Source organism: Amphiura filiformis, chromosome 16 (genome assembly GCF_039555335.1).
Source record: "Amphiura filiformis chromosome 16, Afil_fr2py, whole genome shotgun sequence".
Lineage (NCBI taxonomy): Eukaryota > Metazoa > Echinodermata > Ophiuroidea > Amphilepidida > Amphiuridae > Amphiura > Amphiura filiformis.
The window spans coordinates 13,038,917-13,062,593 of NC_092643.1; the positions used below are offsets into that span (position 1 = coordinate 13,038,917).

Consider the following 23,677-nt stretch of genomic DNA (forward strand, 5'->3'; position numbering starts at 1 on the left):
ACAGAGCATGCTTAAGTGGAGCTGTCTTTTTCAGTTTCAGTGTCTCATAAAAGAGGGGTTTGCATGGAGAATTATTTTGGTTTTCACTCACCTATAATTCAATCTTTGAAAAACCCTACGGTAATCCATTGTATTACGGTATAATATCACGTGCGCCCTTTGAGAAAATTTGCCCAATTTATCACTTTTTTGGCTTAAAACTTAATAGGCCTATATAGATATTTTAGTAAAAAATACACAAATTGCTTGAAAATCATGTGCATTGTGATTTTTGTACGAAAAAACATGAAAAAGGGGGCAAAATTTGATTTTCCCCTTTTTTTCTCTGTCTCTCTCTCTCTCTCTCTCTCTCTCTTTCTCTTCTCTCTCCCCCTTTCCCCTTCCCTCTTTTCCTTTTCTTTCTTTCCCCCAGAGGTAGTCCTTTATGCCCCTTTTTTGGCCCAATGGATAAGGCATCTGACTACGAATCAGGGGATTCCAGGTTCGAGTCCTGGCAGGGTCGAATTTTTATGCCATTTTTTTCTGAATCTGTATTGTTTAAGGGCTGGGGTATGAACGTTTGGACAGTATTTATTTTGGGACATCAGAGCACATCAGACATATCGAATTGCATTCTGAATACGAAGAATCTGATATCAAATAATTTTGATTTTTTGAAATTCGCAATTTAATACACATTTTATGGCAAATCATTAAAAATTGATATTTTTGATATTTAATAGTACTTGAAGTAAACTATATAAATCTGATGATTTATACTTAAAGTGTATGTAGGTGGGATGAAAAGCCGACATCAATTGAAAATTTTGACCTTTCGGTATTGAAGATATGGATTTTTTCCCAAAACACCAAAAAAAAATAGTTCTTTTTGGGAAAAAATCCATATCTTCAATATGAAAGGTTAAAATGTTCAATTGACCGTCGGCTTTTCCTCCCTGCTAGATACACTTTAAGAATATATCATTAGATTTATATAATTTACTTCGAGGACTGTTATATATCAAAATTTGAAAAATATCAAATTTTTATAATTTGTCATAAAATTTGTATTATATTGTGATTTTCAAAAAATGAAAATTATTTGATATCAGAAAGACATGCTTCGTATTCAGAATGCAATTCGATAGGTCTGAGGTGCTCTCATGTCCTACAAAAAATACTGTCGAAACGCAATAAACGCTCATTTTAGATCCCTTAAGGCTACACGACGTATTGTTGGTCGAAGCAGGCAAAAAAAAAGTAAATTTTCATTATTTCAATCAATGTATTATTGAAAAATAACTCGTTAATGTTTTGCAAAAGTTCATTCTACAAATCATATACTTTGAAAACATGCTTGAAGCAAAAGGTAATATCTATTGTGAATTAACACAATTCTTTTGATCTGCCAAAAACTCGATGCAGCCACCCTCCGAGCCTGAGGTTTGGCAACAAAAGTTTGCCCCTATAGAATAATATAGAGGAAATGAAAAATAAAATCTGCATTGAATCATCAACTGATTTATTTTAGTATTTAAACAATTATACAGATTCAGAAAAACATGGAAGAAAAAAGTCGATCCTGCCAGGACTCGAACCTGGAATCCCCTGATTCGAAGTCAGATGCCTTATCCATTGGGCCACAGGACCGATGTATGAGAGTAATTCGGGTTTACCAGTATAAGCAGACGCTATAAGCGTGCTTTACATACTACATACATGTATTAAACATAATATATGTGATGCGATCAAGCAAAATCAGTCTGAACTCGGCAATAACATTTTTCCCTTTCTTATAGGATAGTAAAAAGCATTCATACATACCTATAATGTAACAGCGCGCGTGATTGGTTGAGAGCATGAATGAACCGGTCATGAATACCGTTTATGACCAGCTATCGGAAAAATATGTAAGAAGAGCTCTGATTCGTCGAGGGAACAACCGATTAATCGATATTCATGAGCTGTACTACAGTTCAAGGCCAAAAGGTCGTCATCGTCTGCTTGAGTAAACACGGAAGTAAACAAAACAAAGATGTTTCACCAACCGGATTTTCCGTGCTTTAACCTGGGTTTGTCCCAAATTATGCCAGGGACACCAGCTACAATCAAAATATCCGAATCGCACACGCGATTTAACCAAACAACACCGCGATTTGTGCGGCCGGCTCCTGCTACGGAGACTCGGCCCACTGCCGGTACCAGCAGTACTACTGCCCGCAGCATACGGCCCCGGCCACCAACACCGGCCGCTGTGAAGCAGGAAGGACCAGGTAAATTACAGTCATTAAATTTATAAAAATATAAATAACATATGAGTAACCTTGAAAGATAAGAAAACCACAAGCCTGACCCTTTAAACCATTGTTATCATTCATGAACCCTGCGACTCTCGGCCCCCAGTGAAATGTATGCAATCGAAATGGTACATGTACAATGTACATTGTAGTGCATGTACGATGTGTATTTTCGAGCCTTATTTTTGTGTGTATATTTTTCATGCAACCAAACTGTTCTGATCAAGGGAAAAGAATACATAAAAAGGCAACTAAAAGTTAGTAAATATTAAACAAACAAATCTTCTCGACGATGTCATGATGATGTGTCATGTGTTGCAAAGCCCCAAAACTACAAATTTCTCCCTTATTTCTTATGTTACAGGAGCACTGACTCCACCATCAGCACGGTTCCTGGAACTAACTCAAGATGAGGTTTTGGAGATAGAAAATGCCAGGAATGAAAGAGCAACAGACATGCAAACTAAAGTATACATAAAGATACTCAAAGGTAATATACCTTGGCTAGATCTAAGCAGTACAAGAGTGAAAAAAGTGCTAAAGTAAAGATGAATGGTCCAATAAACATATGAAAGAAATGAATATATAAGTAGATAAAATAATGGACAAAATCACAAATAAAATAAACAAATAAATTTTAAAATGGTAAAAAATAATGTTAAAGCAAAGTTGAATTTATACTCCATTGCTGGGCGACGAGCGATTGGTTCGTTCCTAGCCAATGAGGTAGTGCGATTTCTGTTGGGTTAACAAAAGCGCGCTACCTCATTGGCCAAATACCGATTGCTCGTCGCTCAGCGATGGAGTATAAATTCTGCTTAATTCTGTTTAATTATACTTTGATATGAGAATTGAGATGGGAAAAAATGTGCAGGCTCACTCAATTTGATTTTTCCCATCTCATTTCAGACTGGTGTGTTGCAAGAAGTGTGGACCCCAAGTTTGAACTTCTTGACCCCGATGAACTGTGTCAATTGCTTCGAAGATTCTACGCAGAGGTGAGACGGCAGGACAACACACCATATTCTGCCTCCTCCATGAGATGCATGAGGGCTGCTATACAGCGTCATCTGAAAAGTGCACCGTACAATCGTACTTTCAATATAATGTCTGACGCCAGATTCAACCCGGCAAATAAAGTATATACCGGCAAGCTGAAATTGATAAAGAGGGAAGGTGGCCGCCCACCAAAGCACAAAGGCAACATTGCGGAAGGGGATCTACGCAAGATGATGGATTCTGAAGCACTGGAACCCTCTAATCCAGTTGGGTTACAGCGGTTGGTGTTCGTGTACATCGCACTGCACTTTTGCAGACGTGGTCGGGAAGGCCTCCATGAACTGACCAAGTTGTCGTTTGATTTCAAACAAGATGACCAAGGCCTAGAATATGTCACAATGGCACACCTGGAGGCAACCAAAAACCATCCTGGGGATCTGGTTAATGATCCGGATAATAACAATGAGCGACGCATGTACGCAACCGGAGGTGAAAAGTGCCCAGTAGCTACTCTGCGCTTTTATCTTAGCAAGCTACATCCAAAACAAAAAGCCTTCTATCAGAGATGCAAACCCTTGCACAAAGTCAGATACTGTGATCCTACATGGTATGAAAATGCCCCCATGGGTAAAAATTATTTGGGCAACTTCATGGCAGCTATATCTGAAGAAGCGGAGTTGAGCAAACGGTACACCAATCATTGTCTCAGGGCAACGTGTATTGCCACTCTCCTTCATGCCGGCATATCCAGAAGTGAAGTGCGATCGCTCAGTGGTCACAGGTGCGACGCAAGCCTCGACAGCTATGCCCAACCCAGTGGACAACAGAAAAGAGCTGCATCACATCTGCTGCAAGAGGCCATGGGACATGACACTGTGATCTCAGATTTATCAAGCTCAAATTCAATTGGAAATTTTCCTTCCAGTTCCACATCCATGACATCCCAGGCACACACAATTTCAAGAGCCCCGCCTAGCCCCAGACCGTTGAGACAAGTTACCAACCAGATTGTATCAAACCCCAACAGCAGTCATGTCAGTACTAGAACTACACCTAGTATGTCCATATCATGTAGATCAACTCCTGCAGCTCAAAGTCAAAGTCAAACTTCTGTATCGAGTGCAAGTACCATGAGTACTGAATTCTCTGCACTGTTCAGTGGGTGCACGTTTTCTGGGTCAGTTGTCATAAATATCAACAAGAACTAAAATTAATCAAAGATATAAATCTAATTAACATTATCCAATAATAGTAACAAGCTTACCTTAAAAGTTCAATTTTAAGCTTCATGATCGTACTCTTAATCCGTTGAATTTTGATCTTCACTTTGTATTATATTCACACTGATGTATTCTCGTTGCACATGCAATGATGTTGTTGCATTTCACGTGTTGAAACAGCTGAGTTGAGAGAGCCAAGTTCATGTCTCTCCACTGCCAAACTTGAGTATCAAAGCAGTGTTGACATGAGAACAAATAAATCATAATTTTCTCTTAATTTTCTTCGTGTCAACAGACAGTTTATTGTACCTTTTCTAGCTCATATCCCTGATTTTACTACACAAACTGCAGACAGACAAACGCACTCAACCCGCGAACCGTGTCCTGTTGTTGTTTACCACTTTCGAAGTTCCGAGTTTCAAATCGACGTATGTTAATAGGACTCGTTCATTATTGTAAGAGGGGTAGTTAGTTTTCCAGAAAAAAGTTTGTAAAATCATTAAAAATAGTAAACTTTAATGAAAAATATAAATATTGTGTTTTAAAAAATCTTAAGAATTGTGTTTTAATAGAAAAGAGAAAACTAATAATCCTTAGTGAAAAATCTGCGATCTAATTTTAACCAATTTTCAATGACTCATCATTTCCCCCCTTTGCGAATAATCTATTGACCCAATTAATCGATTAAGGCTGTGACGTAAAAGTACATGCTCATCTCGCATTTTGCCAATGTAAAAGTATGTTTCGAGTCTTATTTTCACTGCATTTTATTTTAATTTTAATTTTCAGCAAATATTTGACAAATATTAATAATATTTTTGAATAAATAGAATGTTGGGTATGTATGAACGGGGTTCATTCATAGGATCGAGGGCATAAACAGCGATCATGCCCTCAATCCTATGAATGAACCCCTAATTTACAAAGCTGGATTTTGCAGAAAACCACACTGAGATTGAACAACCAGTTCCAAAGATATTAGCAATTAAAGAGTTTCCAAAATAAGAGGAAACAAAAGGAAATATTTTCTTTGTTTGGCTATATCTCAAAATCAATATTTCCGAGTTCCGACTGATTTAGCTTGATCGCATCACATAATGTTTGTATTCGACTGGATTTAAAATGAATGGCCAATGTCGGGATTCCACAGCGACTCGTATAGTTGTTGTGCGGTACAACCAGTGTTCCAGAATTGACTCAAAGCCCTCCAGGAAGAAAAAGAGAAACAAAGAAGTTTTCAATCTAATATGACCATTTATTGAGATTTTTGATGGTCATCGGTCCTGTGGCCCAATGGATAAGGCATCTGACTACGAATCAGGGGATTCCAGGTTCGAGTCCTGGCAGGATCGAATTTTTATGCCATTTTTTTCTGAATCTGTATTGTTTAAGGCTACACGACGTATTGTTGGTCGAAGCAGGCAAAAAAAAGTCGATTTTCATTATTTAAATCAATGTATTATTGAAAAATAACACTTTGATGTTTTGCGAAAGTTCATTCTACAATTTATATACTTTGAAAACATGCTTGATTTAGTGTTGTTAATGAGTTATGTAAGTTTTGCTGTTTCAGCCCTCTTTACAACATAACTCAAGAACCACAGGACCTACAAAAGTATATCTGTGATATTTGAATTATTCTACATGCTCGCTATGAAATGATCAATGCAATTTTGGGCAAAGCTCACTATATTCACAAGATGCTGTGAACTACCAAATCGCAACAGTTTAAAATAGTCGCTAACCTTGAATACTAAAATAAATCAGTCGATGATTCAGTGCTGAAATGAAATGGTGTATTTTTTATTTTGTCAATAACTTTTTCTACTAGTGAGAATTTGTTAATTTATAGCTGTAAAAGAAGAATATTGAGTATAAAATTACTTCCCATTGTTCAGTTTGATCATGTTGATTGACGTTGCAATTTAGAAGGACTTCTAACTTTTGTTAACTAAATGTTAGGCCTGATATACCTGTGCAGTCTGTGTGTAAACAACAAGACCACTGGCACATTTCTGAAAAACTGAATCACAATTCTTGCCATCATCAGGGACTCGATATTAAAGGATGAGTTAATCATTTTATTTGGTGCAAGCCTTTATCAGAGAAAACAACACATATATAAATCCACACTATTAAAGAACCTTTTTCTCGTAAAAGAAAACCAGGCAGATGAAATCTATCAATCCCAAAACAACAGATAATATGTTCCGTTCCGTTGTAATTTTGTGTATTTACAAAAAAAAACATACGGAAATTAATCGAGGTCGCTTTATCCTCTCGTATGGATTTCAACTGTGACAGCGCAAATCACCATTTCCTGCCTTTACTGGACATTTGCCAGTGAGCATTTTTGTTGAGTTGGTATTTCATTTCATATTTTATTACTTCTTATGATTTTACAAATGCCGTTTTCCTGTAAGGCGTGAGGATAAAAAAAAGCTTTACAAGATAATTCAATGTTAAGTATCTATGTTATGGTTCATCATTGTAGTACAAGGTAGAAAATACTTGCTATTCAAGTGGTGCAGTTTCTGAATGAAAGGAATTATTGTTAACCTAGACTTTAATTAAAATGACCAAAATATATGTTAGGTAGACTATTGTTGTGACATCCGTTTTCTCTATATCCCACTTGGTATATAAAAAACCCTTTTATATAACGACCAATAATCTGTCAATACAGAACTCCCTAATAAACCGGAAATCTTATCGGTTTTTATTAGACGATGTTTTAGAAGCTCCAACAGTTTTATGTTATCATGATTCAACGTAAATCATCGCAGACGGATGCCGGTAAACATTGAGAAAAAAATATATAATTTCATCGAACTTAGTTAATAAAGCATCGGAGCTAAAGCGCCAACCATCGGTAGAGCAAATTGATAATGTTATCCCAAAGACATCTGAGACAGGTTGTTTTCTATTTCATTTGTCACAACAAACGACGCCAATGAAATGCCCTTGAATATACATCTTATGTTTGTTTCTTTGTGAGAGCCCGATGTAGGCGTCAGAAATGTGCAGCAAAAATGAGGAATCACATTTAACCAGTGAAAGTACCGGAAGGTATAACATCATATTGATGTCTTGAAGAAATTTGTGGAATTTGTGAAAAATACATGTACATGATACCACTAGAAACGTTATTGCAAACACCTAAAGTAAATTTGACGAAAAAGAATAATATCTCCTATGTTTTCTACAAGTGCAGCCATAGCAATACCACAAACAATTCCCTTCCATGACCAGCTTATAAAGCTCGATACCACTTTATTTAAGCAATCAATATCATCTTTCTAAATTAGACTGTCACACCAGCACTCGTTGCACAGATTATATTACTATCGATTTCATCTACGCTAGCTCGGCAATTTTCAGCATCTTTTCTGATGAATTTGCCAGAATTATTGCATTTGAGGGCAAAGACAAGATACCAAATGTATTTACCTGTAACCTCTTGAGAAACCCAGACCTATTGGGATTGAAGTATAGTTGCCACCTCGATCGCGTAAAATTGCGTTCAATTACATTACTGCTGTCAGCAATCCAGTCGTATCAAAAATTTCCTTCTGAAATGCCACAAGGCAATTTCCCCTAGCTTGCAAAAGCAAATCTACACTAGAAATCCACCTCTTACGTTGATGACTTTCAACTTGTGGATAAAGACAAAATACGAAATATATCACCAGTTGTACGCTTCTTTTATATTATTGGTAAATTATTTACCAAGATAAAACCAAACCAAAAGAGTTATTTTATTTTGTGACTTGTCAAAACAGTACAACGAATTTTCTTCCCAATTTGTTTAATATTCAATACTAAGAGCTATATTGTTATTTCCCTATTTTACCAAAAATCAAATGATCAAAGATAACGTTTAGAATTCCAATTTCATTAGTATTCAAGCCTTGAAAGCAAAAAGACGTGCGATCGAACAAATTAACAAGCAAAACAAATAAATCCCATTAACGCTTTTATCTGTCTTACCGGTTTAGATAATTAGGCTTCTAATGTTTTAGAGGCCATTCAACCAATAACCCAACACGTCATAATCATTTTGTAAAATTTTAAAAGCCTTGTATTTCCATTAGTTGGAATTAAAGATCTAGTGTTGTACGAATAAGGTGTTTTTGTTCAAAATTACCTTTTTTGACCCCTGTGACCCCTGGATGACCTCTGACTTTTGGAAATATTTTTTATTATATTTTTTATGTTTTCCTCTTTCATATGACACCACTCATGGGGTCATATCTTCGTGGCATTTAGAGATATGTCCATTTTAGACCAAATGTTTAGTCAGTAAGCTAGTAACATAAACGGTTCCAAAAAAGTAAGCCCCACCCCTAAGACATTTTAGTATAATCCAAAAACGGCTTGATCAGTTCTCTTGTTTTAAAGTTTGGAACATAGGCTGATTAGTTATGCATCAGGTGAGCGGGTTTTTGTTGCTACTTTTTATCATCTTCATTGCAAAATGCAGTATTTACGATATTTTCGGCCAAAACATAGTTGCATTTTTCTACATGGGCTCTTTATGCTTGAATTTGTGTTTGACAATTTTTCCCTTTAAGTGAGTAATTTAATCAAAAAGAAGCATAATTGAATTGAATTAAGTTTAAGCCTTTCCTGATTTAGGTATCACACATTCAAAACAGTTTTTATGGTTCAGTGAATAAATTAAATTGAATGTTGCAGCATATTAATGTCTTTCAATAATGAATAGGCCTTCTTTCATGTGAGATGGCTTCCAAGCATCGTTCTTCTCTGCTGTTGGTCAAGCTGGTTCCCCGCATGCTGCAGGATTTGTTGCAAAGTTATTTAAGGTGATGTGGTCCCTCACTTGTCCGCTTGTAACAAGTTGAGTCTTGATAAAGGCCACCCATATAAATGTTTTTTGAACCATTCAAGGAATGAACAATGAAACAAGTGTATAGGGCCAGCATAAAAGATCTAACCAGGAATCTGTTGGTCCATTGGTTAAATTAATCAATGAACACAAGATTTATCATTGAAGTTACAGTTGGTCCTTCCTAATAAATTAAATTAGAATGAAAAACTTGTTAAATTTACGCATTTTAATGCATACAAAAAGCCAATTTAGAAAAGTGCAACTTTTGTTGATGAATAAAATTTCATAAATGGCTATATGATTACTCACTGAACCATAAAACATGTTTGAAAAGTGTAAAAATTAATTCATAAACATCTTAAATTAAGTTATTTCAATAAAAAAAAAAAATATAGAAAAATTCTTTTTTGATTAATTTTATTCAAGTGAAAGAGGTCTGAAACCAAAAGTCATGCATAAAAAGCCTATGTAGAAAAGTGCAGCTTTTTTTGGCCGAAAAATTTATAAATGGCTGTATTTCTCAGTGAAGATGATAACAGATAACACCGTTCACTTGATGCATAACTAATCAGCCTATGTTCCAAACGAGATAATTGATCCGTTGGATTATACCAACAATTCTTAGGGGGGACTTATTTTTTTGGAACCGTTTATACTCACAAATATTTGCTGGCTTTTACTCCAAGCACATGTTTCTGTTACATTTTTAAAAGGTGTTATTTACCTACATCAAAGGTTGTTGAAAATAATATTTTCTTCTTACCCTACGGGTATGTTTACAAAAGAAACTATAATAGTTCAAACTTGGCAGTAAGACGCTTAAGAGTGTTTTTTAATATCATTATATCTATTTCAGGTGGCTGGCAGAATACCCTTAAATTGTACTGACGTAAATATATAGTTGAAAAAGAAGGAAAAAATTAAGATGAGGAAGAAGGAGGATATAAATTACACCAATTTCAAAAATGATGTTCTTTCAGATGCGACCCATTCTTAACCAATTATTAATCAGACTAGTGTTGTCTAAAAATACCTATAAATATATTAAGTCCAAATCCCAATCATCAATTAATTAATGTGATGCATTTTATCGTAAATTTAAAGGAAACAGCCGGGCGATTTTTTAAAGAACATATTGTAGTACTTGCCTTTCTAGTTTATACATTGACGGTATTGTTAGAATCAAACACTTTTGCTAGTTTATTGTAATGAATGTCATCAGTGGAAGTCGCCATGTTACTTGGGTTGTAGTAACGTCACATTGAAGCACATTGGGCGGGCGCTTAGGTCGTGTTATAAGCGATATTGGCAACACGAATAACAGCGCAAAACGGTAAATGAAAATCGATAATAACGTACATGTGCAACTTTGACTGTTTCCCTTTAATATAATGTATATCTCTCCGACCGTAATGTGAGCTACATTGCATGTAGTCATGTGCTGCTAACGAGTTTGCCATATTGCTAAACATCAATACCAGTCTAGCACAACGAACTGTATATATTAATGATAATAGACATGAGTGTTTCTGAAACCATACACAAAATGGCGGCTGCATCTTTCGTTCAGGCTGCTGAAGATGAGCTCTCATGTCCAATATGTTTTGAGCTATTTGTGGATCCATAATACACCTAAAACTTTGCCTGGATGTGGTCATGTTTGTTGTGAGGCCTGCTTAAAGAAGATGGTGGCTGGTAAATGTGCAAGAACATGCTCAGAATGTCGGAATGAGATTTGTATTCCAAAACGCGGCATAGCTTCATTTCCAACCAACTACAGATTAAGAAACCTGGCCGAGAAACATCAGAGAGTACCTGAGCGTAGCCAAAAGCCCAAAGTGCGTATATGCGCTGACCATGAAGATGAGAAGATGCATTACTACTGTTCTACCTGTAATATGTTAGCATGCCAAGCATGTCTGATTTTGCAGCATTCTGGTGCACCACATAAAATTGAAGGTGTGAAAGACACGTATGCTACAAAGCGAGGTCAAATGCAGTCTACAGTAGCTAAGACAAAACGCGATATTCAAGAAGCCAAAAACACGATAGTGAAGCTCAAAAGATTTGAAAAGGAAACGCAACTATATCATAACGAGATCGAGAATCAGATCGACGAGTGTGTGGCATCACATATAAATGACATTTTAAAACAGAAACAAGAACTTAAAGAACATCTTGAAAGGGCAACAGACCTTAAATTTACTGATATCCATCAAAGGATAGCGAATGTTGAAGAGAAAGTCCAATCAGCTGAACGAAGTCAAAAAGTTGCTGAACACGCTTTGCAAAACATTCCTGAATATGAGTTTATAACTCAGCATAGTTTCACCAATGAAATGAATAAACTTGACCTTGGAAAAACGCAACTTGATGTAAGAGCAGATGTTAAATTTGAGCCGAGAAAACATCACATAGCTATAGGCAGGATAATTCGTAAAAATCAAGACAAACCTAGGAAACTTAAGCTGAATCCAATTTTGCGTAGATTCCAAAATGCGACGTACTTATCGTGCTCTTCTTCTGGATTGCTTGCTGTAAGCGATGTCGATAACAACAAAGTCACCATCTACCACAGAGTAAACAAAACCTATGAACGCAAACTATCCATGTACATCGATACCTTGAGAGATGTAGCTATCCACCCTGCTGACGATAGACTCATAGTCGCTGGAGGACCCCACATTAAGGTCTTCTCAACTAAGGGAGAGTATAACCGAGGTTTGCAATACGGTGAACTTGAGGGGGAGGATGTTCACACTATTACAGTCATGGCTGATGGCAGAATATTGACAGGAAGTATTAGAGCTACACACCAGTCTGTCCTGAAAATAAGAGAATATGACCAACGATACTCTAAAACTGAGAAAACAATACAGGCAAATATAGTCCCTTTTCACATGACCTTCATCCATGACACCCATATTGCAATAAGCGATTATAGATCTAATAAGGTGAGTGTGATGGACTTGGAATCTGGACAGGAAACTCTGAGCATCACTATCCCGATGGTGAGAGGCATTTGCTATGATGAGCAAACTGTGTGTCTCTTGATCGCAAGGAGCCTGCCTTCACATATGTGTATTGAGGGGCGTCCAATGGCACGGTGTTACACTGGTACAATAGAGCAGTACACTCTTACAACGGGCGAGTTAGTGGCAACCTTGGAATGTGGACTAAATGCAACACATGCTCTGTTGATAACAGCTGATAGGAAACTCGCTGTTGCAAATTCAAACGCTGTAAATATTTACGACCTTGAATATGACCAAGGAAACGATGATTCAATCCGCGGCCATCTATTGGATTCGCTACGTTACATTAAAATATACTATCAGGCTTGCAGTGCAATCGAAGTGTTGGGGATGTGGATCACATTTCTCACCGTCTTCGCCGTTTTGATTATTGATTATTACTACAAACATCTTAAATAGGGAACGCCCCACCCAAACGAATGATGTAGCTGTCCATGCTGACGACAGTTAGTATTAGCATAGGAGAAGACATTAAGGTCTAAGACTAGACACATAATCTGATTGGACAATTGCATGATTTCGGGTGCCGTCTATCAGGCCGCAGATGACACACGTCATCATGAGTGTTGTAACGGTGCGCGTATGTATCGCGTTGTGTGCGTAGACTAGTGCGGAATACTCACACTCGCTAGCAGTACTTAATGTTTTTCCGTCGTCACCCGATTTGACTTGACTATTTGCGCCTGTAACCTTACACGTTTGTCTTACACGTTTTTTGGACCACTTGGCCATTCATAGCGTCGTGCTCGGCGTTGCGTTGCAGACATCGCAGAGAACGATGAGTGTTGTGCGTGTCAATAACGATGCGATAACTAGGGCCACAAGAAAACAATGTTTGCTGAGCGCAAAAAAAAGTGGCCGCTTCTAATACTAGTATATTAAATACAACATGTACAAACCAAATGCCAGCGTGCTTCCACTGATAACGGACCTGGACCCCCTCCCCAAAGTAGGCCTACGACAGTAGGGTCCAATAGATGGTATGAAGTTATACTAGGACTACCCACACAGAATCAGGGTATTTGTTTTAACATTAGGCCTAAACGAGTGTTGGTTAAATTATTGGTTAATTCGTTTTAAGAATATTTTGGCCTAAATGTTGGGTATAAGCACTATATTATAGGCATATTAAAAAGGTTACGTTTGTAGAACGTTTCATAATGAAACACAGTACAACAAAATTAAAAACATGTTGTGAAAATGTTATTGTAGACATATATTATTTTGGCAACATTGTCCCAAATTAGAATATGTTTTGCAGCAAGTGTTCAATGTTTTTGATTGTTATTTTAAAAATGTTTTAAAAGTTTTAATGTTTAAAGCATTTTGTGTTATTTGGTAAAGACCTACTGATTGGGAAAGAATTGGGAGATATCCTGTCCCAAAGACCAACGGCTTTTATTGGCTAAGAGAATGTTTACAGACACGTGCATAATGACCTTCATCTATGAAACCCACTTTGCAATAACCGATTCAGGAATCAGCCGGTCATGTTATGTTTTGCCCTATTATCATTGTTTATGAATTAATAAACATACCTGGTTCGTTTAAAGTACAAATAAAACCCTCTCCGTTATAAAGAAATAAAATTAAAATATCCTTAAATTTCCCGGTATCGGGGGCGGCCATTTTCGATCATTTCTTGACGTCACTATATAGCCCAAGCATCGATACAGCCGAGTGGGCAATGCTAGTTTTTCCTATGGAGGTTATCCACTTCACTCATGTGTGACTTCTAACAAAAGGAGCTGGTTCCCGTAGTATTCCTCAACTAAACCAATTCAATGACCTCGGAGTTACCTGCATGACTTTGTCGGGCTATTTTGAAACAGTCAGGGTTGCACGTGTACGTTGTTTTCGATATTCTTGTTCCGTTTCGCGCTGATTTCCGTGTTGCCAATATCGCTTATCACACGACCTAAGCGCGCACCCAATGTGTGCAATGTGACGTCGCTACAGCCCAAGTATCGAAACATGGCGACTTCCACTCATAGTGCACTTATGTCCACGGCAAATTCACCGTGACCTTTCCAGCCATAAACCCGCTTAGTGAAGATTAAACCAAGATATGCAGTACTAAACCATTATAGTAATCGATTGTCCAACGCAAATTTATTACCACGTGATAATATTAATCCAATGAGTGATCGAATTGTCCGCTACGGTCGACTAATCTAATTGATAATGACGCTATTGACATGTACGGGCGGAGCTCTACTGACTGAGTTTTGGCGTATTTTTCACTGGTTTGCTGTCATTTACTCATCAAGGCGGTCCACCGTTATTATAAGGACTATGCTAATGATTTAAATATTGACATGTAGAGAATAAACTATACTTTATTGACAGAAAGTACTAAATTTGTTTCTATTACGGTTTCGTGACACCCCTCTTGCAAATGTGACCAAGCCAGGGCGGCCCGGTGAAGCAAAATGTGCATTGGAATAACACGGGCGTTTGGATATAGATGGTATGTTTCTTTCTCATACAAATGTATGGTCCCCCGTTATTAAAGCTTGTACCAGGTTGAAAATTCAGATATTTTGAAAAGAATAAGTAATTGAAACATAGAGAAAGTACTAAAATCATAGCTTTTATACTTTATCATATATGACGCTAACTAGTTCATCTCCTATGTCTACAGCACAGCGCTACCAGTAGGGTTCAATTGCCTATTGTGAGTGCCCCTGTGTTGTGTGCATACATGTAGTTAACAATAACTGCATGATGTGATGAATTTAATTAATTAATTACCTTAATTAGCAAAAGTGTTTGATTCTAACAATACCGTCAATGTAACTAGAAAGGCAAGTACTATAATACGTCCGGCTTTTTCTTTTAAGTATTATTGCACTTGATAAAATTCTCCCTGTTCTCTATTCCTGATATGCATGCGGAGATCCAAACGAGAAAAATTATCCACGGAGTAAATTAGTTTTATGTTCGTTGTGTCTTCACTACTTAATCCCGAATTAAGTACTTGTAATTAAATTATCACATGAGCCAAGTGGAAAAAATTATGTGCATTATTCATCAACTTAATCCCGATATCGAGCAACCATATTACAGGCCTATATAAAAATTATCACCAAGCTATTATCTTTGTAAATTTATCTGCATTTTAAACATCGGTATGCAGCGTTTACTGTTTTTGGGTGGGTGCGGCGTGCCGCACCCACCCTGTATTCTCTGACTATTGACCTACTTTTTCACATGCCGCAGTGTTGAGAAAATATTCGTGCCGGTTATATCCCAAACACCCACAGAGGTGATAGTTTACGGCGAGTTTTGTAATTATTACTTGCTTTTGATATGTAAGTAATACGATAAAGTCGTCATAGGCAGTAATGTGTTTGTATTAAAAGAAATAACAAAAATAATTATTTAAGTAATAGAAATACTATTTGGAAATTGCAGCAAGATTTGCAGATGTTTTTATTTGAACAGTACCAGTTCACCAGTTTTGCTAGTTTTCCTAATCTTTGGGCTAAATTAATAGCATCGTGAAAACCAAACAGTCAATTAATTTATGTCAACATTTCCTTGTTTGACATCGCATGCAAACATTATCTTATTTACATAATGGTTTTGACCTCGAGTCATGAGTGGTGATTCATTGTTTAGGCCAAGTAAAATAAATAACGTGTATATCGTCCCCGCCCTCTCCGATTTTTGGAGATTTTCAAATATTTTAGTTATTTTTCCTAGATTTGCTTCCTTACTTTGTTTATAAAATTGTTGTGATGAAATGACATGTTTAGAAGTTCTTGGTTATCATTTATAAACACATTGCAAACACTTTCTTCAAGCTAGGGGTAGGGCTTTGGGGAAATAACAAAATATTAGGGCCTCCCTGATTTTATGATGTGTTGACAAACATTTGCCATTGCAATTTTACACAGAAATGAATGGTAAAACAATAACACGATAACAAATAATAAGGACCTCCCTCACCAATTTTTGAAAAAGTCCGGACATTTTTTTTTTACTTGGCCTTAATTGGCATACTCCTCTAAATATTTTACCGCAAAGTCCTATGGTGGAGGGCTGTTTTGTTGTGTAGTCCTACAAAGGTGGGTGACTAAAAAGTAGCCTGTTGGTACATGTTTTACCGTACAGTCCTATGGTGTGGGTTTTTATTTTTTTATTTTGTTGTCCTAATTCGATTGCTCTTAGTTCGTTATTTATATAACTTCAAACACAAACCTTCTTAGGGATGCACCATTACATTCTCAGGGTGGGGTAGGAAGTTTTTCAAAAAAAAAAAAAAAAACTTCACCCACTTCATGAGCAAAAAAAAAAACTTTCCCCACCAACTATAAAAAAAAAAAACTTCCCCGACCCCAACTTCCTACCCCCCTCAGTATCAAATGGTGCGTCCCTTAGTTTAATTTTGTCAATCAAAATTTCACTCCTCTGCTAATGATGACAAGTGATAATCGAAGTAATACTGCATTAGGCCAAATACAAAATAAACATGTTTCACGTCCCTCCCTCCTTTTTGGAGGTTTCTTCAATTATATTTTTATATTTTGCAATTCAGTTATAACTTTTTAAAAATTATGTCTAGGGAGTTGAGATGCTTTCTACAGCCTTCTCAATATACAAGAAACAATTTGGAAGGTTTCGAGATCATTAGAGGGGGCCTACCCCTCAGAACAACAAATAAAAAGAGGCCTCCTCCTTTTTGCAGGCATTATTGTGCACGCTAAAATAGCTCTAAATATGGGTATTTACATCGATTCTGCGATACAAAATAAAAAGGCCCCTCCTACTCCTTTTTTTCAAAAACCTGGACGTGAAACATGTTTTTTATTTTACTTGGACTTATCAATATGGAACTACACCTTTATCTTGACAATTCATTTGCTCGCCCTATTCCTTTTAAAGGAATTTTTATTTATTGTGAACTTGACTTTCTCATTCTTTCATTTCTCTTGACAATTTTTCATTTGCCCACCCTATTCCTTTTAAAGGAATTTTTATTATGGTCTCAATCAAGGTACAATCAACGTGTAACAGTAACCGTACAAATTATACTTTGTTTGTTTTTGCCGATCTCCTACAAATTGCGGAACTGTGTGATAAGAAGATAACTTTACCATAACTCCATTGGCTAACATTTTCTCTATCACAAATATATACTCCCCAAGATAGTATCCTTATAATTACAATTTCAAAACTGATCCATATTGAGGTAAATTTACAAAGTTACAATCATTTGTGATGCGATCAAGCCAAATCAGTCGGAACTCGGAAATATTGATTTTGAGATATAGCCAAACAAAGGAAACTTTTCCTTTTGTTTTCCTTTGTTTTGGAAACTCTTTAATTGCTCATATCTTTGGAACGGCAAAATCTAGCTTTGTAAATGCTTTCTACTATTCTATAGGAAACTGAAAATTTATTATTGCCGAGTTCCGACTGATTTTGCTTGATCGCATCACATTTGATTAAACGAAGGTCCAGTTTTGGTTTGAGAGTGGTAAATGGCTAACTTGTGTGTGCCTTTAATTTAAAACAAAAGGAACAAAATAAAACTGAAACAAAATAGCTGACAAATAAAATGGAAGTTATGAAAAGTACAGAGAAGTAAAAACTGGAATGGATACTGCTTTAAATAAAGCTTCATTGAAGAAACTATGTCGTCTCTTTGTTGCGTTTGTTGGGATCTTTTTGCACATTGTATAGGCCAGTTTGTCACTTTTAAAACTGTAACTTTACTTCTTGAGGTCACATTGGATTCAATGTGGTGTCATAATGTGAAGGATTATATAGTGCATCTATTTCAAAAATACATTTACCCCGATATGGTTCAGTTTTGAAATTGTGATTATTTTTCCAAGTGTAAGGATACTTTCTTGGGGCAGCATATATTGAAAGTTTAAACGTAGACAGAAAAAAAATCATTCTTTTGTTCATATTTTATTTCCATAAAAATCAAAGACATTACATAAAAAATAATATATAAACACGGTACATATGGAGGAAAAGGCTGGAAGACCAAAAAGGTCTGAAAGCCTTTCCCTAAAATCAAATGAAATTAACAAAACAAACCAACATCACATAACATAACCAAAAGACAAGGGAAGGGGGAGTGCTCACGGAAAAGATTAATTATATATAGAGATCAGTTTTGTTTTGAATTGATTGCGGAAATGTTTAACAGATTTTGAAGCTTTCAGATTTTTATCTAAAGAGTTCCAAAGAATGGAACCTCTTGTACGTATGGCATGATCAGAAAAGACTTTCTTATTGCTGAACCATGAAATGGTCTCAGCCTATATTAGTCTATGTTACTTATTTACTTACTTACCAACCATTTGGTCTGAAATGGACATATCTTTAAATGCCACAAAGGCATGAACCCCCAAGTGGTGTGAAATGAAAGAGAAAGAAGTAAAGAATATAATACAAAAACACAGGGGGTTCTACTCATAATAATTTTAAAGTTGTGGTCCATTTTGTCTTTAAAATCATCAGAAGTCGCCCAATTGGGCTTCTTATCACGGGTTTGCCAACTTTCTTTTAGATATAACAATGACTGCCTGTGCCAGGAGGCAGCTTGTCTGCTATTTTGATAACAAGCATATTGTTTCCAAGAAAGTGAAGTAAATATTGTGAAAATTCCCAAAGTATTATTAAAACAGTATCTTAACCACAGTATGGACCAAACTGGACGTGTCTAAGATCGCCCACTATAGCCCATTTTGTGGTTAGTATTTAGATCACAGGAAATTACGGCGTCCCATGATGCATTTATGAAAATACACACTAAGGGTATGTGATAAATGCTATATAGTTGCCTCTGATTGCGCAATGGTGAATACTTGTGCGGTGGCGGCTTGTGGTCAAATGTTATTCCTTCCCATCATGCATTTATGAAAATCAATACATACACAAAGGCTTCAAGGTAAATGCTATATAGTTTCTACCAACATTTTGAAATATGTCCGCTTGAGCTCAAACTTGGTACAAATAATCCTTGATCATAAGGGGATCATGAAACAGCATCTGAGATCATCCAAGGACAGAGGTCAAATGTTAAAGCTGCTCCGATGGGGCTGTAACTCTGGGAAAACAATCCCCGGCACTTGGGGCTGTAAATGGTGAAAAACAATCCGTGGCATTTGGGAAGTATGAAACTTCAAAGGACATCTGAGCATCCGATCGGGCATGGTTCAGCTATTGTGCGGTTACCGCTCTTGTTTTTGATTATATTTAGGTCATTTACATAATGTATGTCAGAACGTTTGGTAAAATAATTATCAAATGAACAGGGCAGCTCATTTATAGAGTGCCTGTACATGAATGTACCTAATTCCAGTGTGTACATATATTCAACTTTTAATATGTTATAATTAGCAAACAATGGCGCTGTGTGGTCTCTATAGTGAACGTTTGCCACCGTTCTAATAGCCCATTTTTGATTTTTTACCATTTTATTTAAGTAAGTTTTACATGTATTTCCCCATAAAAGTACTCCATAATTTAAATAAGGCAATATTAACGTACAAGAAAGTGTAAATAAAATACGACTTGGAACAAAATGTTTCAATTTATTCATGACACCAACATTTCTTGAAATTGTTCTAGATACGCAATCTATGTGACATTTCCAAGTGAGACATTCGTCTATTAGTACACCAAGGAATTTAGTTTGATGCACTCTTTCTAAAGCCGTGTGATCTAGTGTGATTTGCAGGTCTTGATTCATCGATGTCATTTTGGGTGTGCCAAGTATCATGTAATTTGTTTTGGTAGCATTAATTGAAATTTATTAGCTTTAAACCAATTGCTAACTTCCTTTAACTCTTCATTAACAAGGTTTGTCTGGCGTTCTACGTTTTTATGGGAGTATAAAATGGTGGTATCGTCTGCAAAAAGGACGAATTCGAGTACTTTAGATGCATTAGTTATATCATTGACATAGAGTATAAATAGAAGTGGCCCCAGTATGGATCCTTGTGGAACACCGCATATAATATCATGTGATTCTGATTCATAAGAGTCTCGGAGATACCAATAATTACACTGAAATTTTGGTTCAATGTATTTAACCATTTTTTGAGGTTTTCAAAATTTTTAGACAAGCTTCTGATATTGGCATTTACAGACTTGACATTTAATATGGAATATTTTTTCACAAAATTCCAAGACTGGTCTGGAGGGAGTCTGCATAAACCGCACTAGCAAAATATTAATTAGGGTGTGTCGGGAGATGGTGTAAAATAATTGTTTGATAGATAATGTGCTTTCCATAATTTACATAATAGTGCTCATATAATGCAGTGAATTTGCCTAAAATGGCGGATTTAGGAAGGCTGAATTTGAGCTTTGTGGGGGACACAATTTCGGACTTTATGCAACATTTTTCAGTTCTTATCAAATTTATAGGTGTTTGAGGTGATATTTCTTAGACTTCGTCAGCAATTGGCATTCATCACAGCTGAAATACACTTGCAATGTACCAATTTCTTTAACATGGGAGGAGCTTTAAAAATAGGGCTTTTAAAAGTGGCACGTACTCAGAAAGTTTCAATGGCCCCACTGGGGTCAAATGTTATAAACTTACGGTACAAAACAACTGCGCGGATTCCGTGTTGTCCAATGAACTCACGCTTGTTTCTTCGTGTACAATACGTTTATAACATTTGGCCCCAGGGCGCCATTCAGACTTCCTGAGTGCGTAACACTTTTAAGAGCCATATTTTAAAGCTCCTCCCACTTGCAAAACTGGTAGATTACAAGTGCATTTCAGTTCTGACGAACACTTATTGGTATTTAGGTTCAGTAAATATCGCCTCAAACCTCAATAAATTTGATAATATCAGAATAATGTTGCTCAAATTCAAAAATTGTACCCCCATAAAAATTTAATTCAGTCTCCTTAAATCCGCCATTTTAGGCTATTTTATTACATTATGAGCGCCATAATTTACACTAATGGAAAGTACATTTTCTGTCAAACAATTATTTTAAACCACCTCCGGACGCACCCCTGTTAGTATTTAGCCCGTGCGGTTTATGCAGACTCCTACCAGACCAGTCTTGGAATTTTGCGAAAAAATATTCCATATTAAATGTCAAGTCTGTAGTATCCCAGCAAACATAAAACGTTTTCGACATCATTCGCAAAAGGTTATAAAAGGTTGTCAGAAAACGTTTAAATGTCGGGTTATATAAAGGGTATATTAAGGGTATAAAACGTTTTCATAACATTAAAAATCATTTTTTGATAATCTACTGCTCAGCAAACAAAAAATGTTTTAGAGAAAACGTTTAAATGTCGGGTTATATAAAGGGTATAACACGTTTTAATAACATTCCAAAAACATTTTTAAAAACTTGATACAAAACATTCTAAACAGAATGTTATTTTGGGGTTGAAAAAATATTTTGCGAAAAATGTTTGCCCAAAATATTTGCAATAACGTTTTCAAACCGTTTTCATGTCCTTTATATAACCCGACATTTAAATGTTATTAAAACGTTTTGAAAAAACATTTTAAGAACATTTCTGTGTTTGCTGAGTGCAAATATTTTAACATAATGTTATTTAAGTGTTGACAAAATATTTGGCAAAAAATGTTTGCAAAAATAGTTTACAATACCATTTTTGAAAACATTTTAAAAATATTGTTGTAGTGTGTTTTCATACAAAACGTTTTAAAACGTTTTCATGACCTTTATATAACCCGACATTTTAATGTTATTAAAACGTTTTTATGTAAACCAAAAGCTAAAATATAACTTATTAAAAACGTTTTTAAAACGTTTTTGTGTTTGCTGGGATATTAAATTTTCCACGACTTGCATCAGGGTCTGAACAGAACTGTGCAGGGGTAACATATGAGCATTCATGCGTATAGCAGTTTACACTATATACAAAATCATTATAGTTTATATTATTCAAATTGCAATCCAAAGTTAAGGGATTAAAAATAGGGATGACCAATGAACCATCAACTTGATTAGAACGCTCCCATAGACATGCAGGGAGCTCAACTGTGCACTGCTTGCACAGACATTTCTAAATTGAGCTCATTCTTTTATTTTTCATAATTTTTCTGTAAAAATTGGAGATGTTAATGCCAAAACTATCCTGCAAATTACAGCAACATAACTTATTTGGTTTTTCTGTAAGTGTGAGTCAAAATTGGTCCATCGCCACAGTGCGCTTAATTGCCAGTGGCCTAGTGCAGCACTGCTCAGAATGGCACAAAATATTCAGATGAATAAGATCAGGTGAACACCTTGACATACTGAGCTGTAATTTGGCAGAGTTGTCGTTATTACCTCTATCATACCCTCTGTAAAAAGGTTAAAAAAATGGACAAGTAGATATCGAGTTAAAAATTAAATAACCAGCTTCCCTTTGGAATTTCCATACACCTTTCGAATCATGTTAAATAGACACCTTTCTGAACATAAATGTGAAGTTTCGTGCTCATTTGTTGTATTTTTCACCTGATCTCAACCCTAAACATTTTCTTATATCTATACCATCTGCACTGACTTGCTGCTATACACGCACAGGAGCTGTACTTTTAAAATACGCGCCTAATCAATAATGAGTCTTTCACTCCATTGTTAAAGTACTGTGCTCCCTGTAGCATATGGAGTGACCAGGTCCTAGAGTGTGATGGTTTTGTAGCAGATGACAGTATTCATTCAAGCCTATCAAGGTCAGTTATTAGCCACTTGCTGAATGGCTGGGCATTATCAGCTATCAAAGAGATACCTTATGCTGCTGCCAATCACAATAGTGGTTAAACATTTTATTAAAACCCCAGAAGTGATATCAGGACAAAGCTGTGCATGTTGGTACTTGATTGTTTGGATTCCTATGTTGAAAATCCCTTGTAGTACATTAGTATTTTTCTTATGTGTAGTGTATATTGTTGTGGAAAAAAAGTTCACCTGGACTTTTGATTTTGTGCCACTTCGGCCATTATGGATGATTTTTGGCAAATGTTTTCTAAAAGCATGATTTCAGTGCCTCGGTTTGAAGAAATACTTAATGCTATTGACTAGTAAAGTGCCATTTCATAAGAAACCCTTTGATACTTTCACAATATGCTTGTTTCATGTTTGCATATATATTAAAATAAAGAAATATAAAAAGGTAAATATATGCTTATACCAATTTTGCTCACATTGCTATTTTTAGACTTTGTCAATTTATTTCGTTCCAATGACCAGTCAGAATGGGAAACTTTTTTTTTAACCACCAAAATACTTCTGTTGATGAGTTCTTTCCAGAAAACAATCTTTTGTAGCAATAGGGGCAAC

The 23,677-nt window shown here is 36.0% G+C and overlaps 1 protein-coding gene and 2 non-coding genes across 3 annotated transcripts; 2 read left to right on the forward strand and 1 right to left on the reverse strand.

Moving 5' to 3' along the window:
- Positions 1-1,556: 1,556 nt before the first annotated feature.
- Positions 1,557-1,629, reverse strand: Trnar-ucg (transfer RNA arginine (anticodon UCG)). Its single transcript has one exon. It is a non-coding gene; the product is annotated as a tRNA-Arg (tRNA).
- A 325-nt stretch (positions 1,630-1,954) lies between these two features.
- Positions 1,955-4,997, forward strand: LOC140136511 (uncharacterized). Its single transcript, XM_072158223.1, has 3 exons — positions 1,955-2,252; positions 2,641-2,766; positions 3,186-4,997. Exons 1-3 carry the CDS (start codon positions 2,015-2,017, stop codon positions 4,481-4,483), a joined length of 1,662 nt encoding a protein of 553 aa, XP_072014324.1. The 5' UTR covers positions 1,955-2,014; the 3' UTR covers positions 4,484-4,997.
- Positions 4,998-5,774: 777 nt separating this feature from the next.
- Positions 5,775-5,847, forward strand: Trnar-acg (transfer RNA arginine (anticodon ACG)). Its single transcript has one exon. It is a non-coding gene; the product is annotated as a tRNA-Arg (tRNA).
- Positions 5,848-23,677: the final 17,830 nt, after the last annotated feature.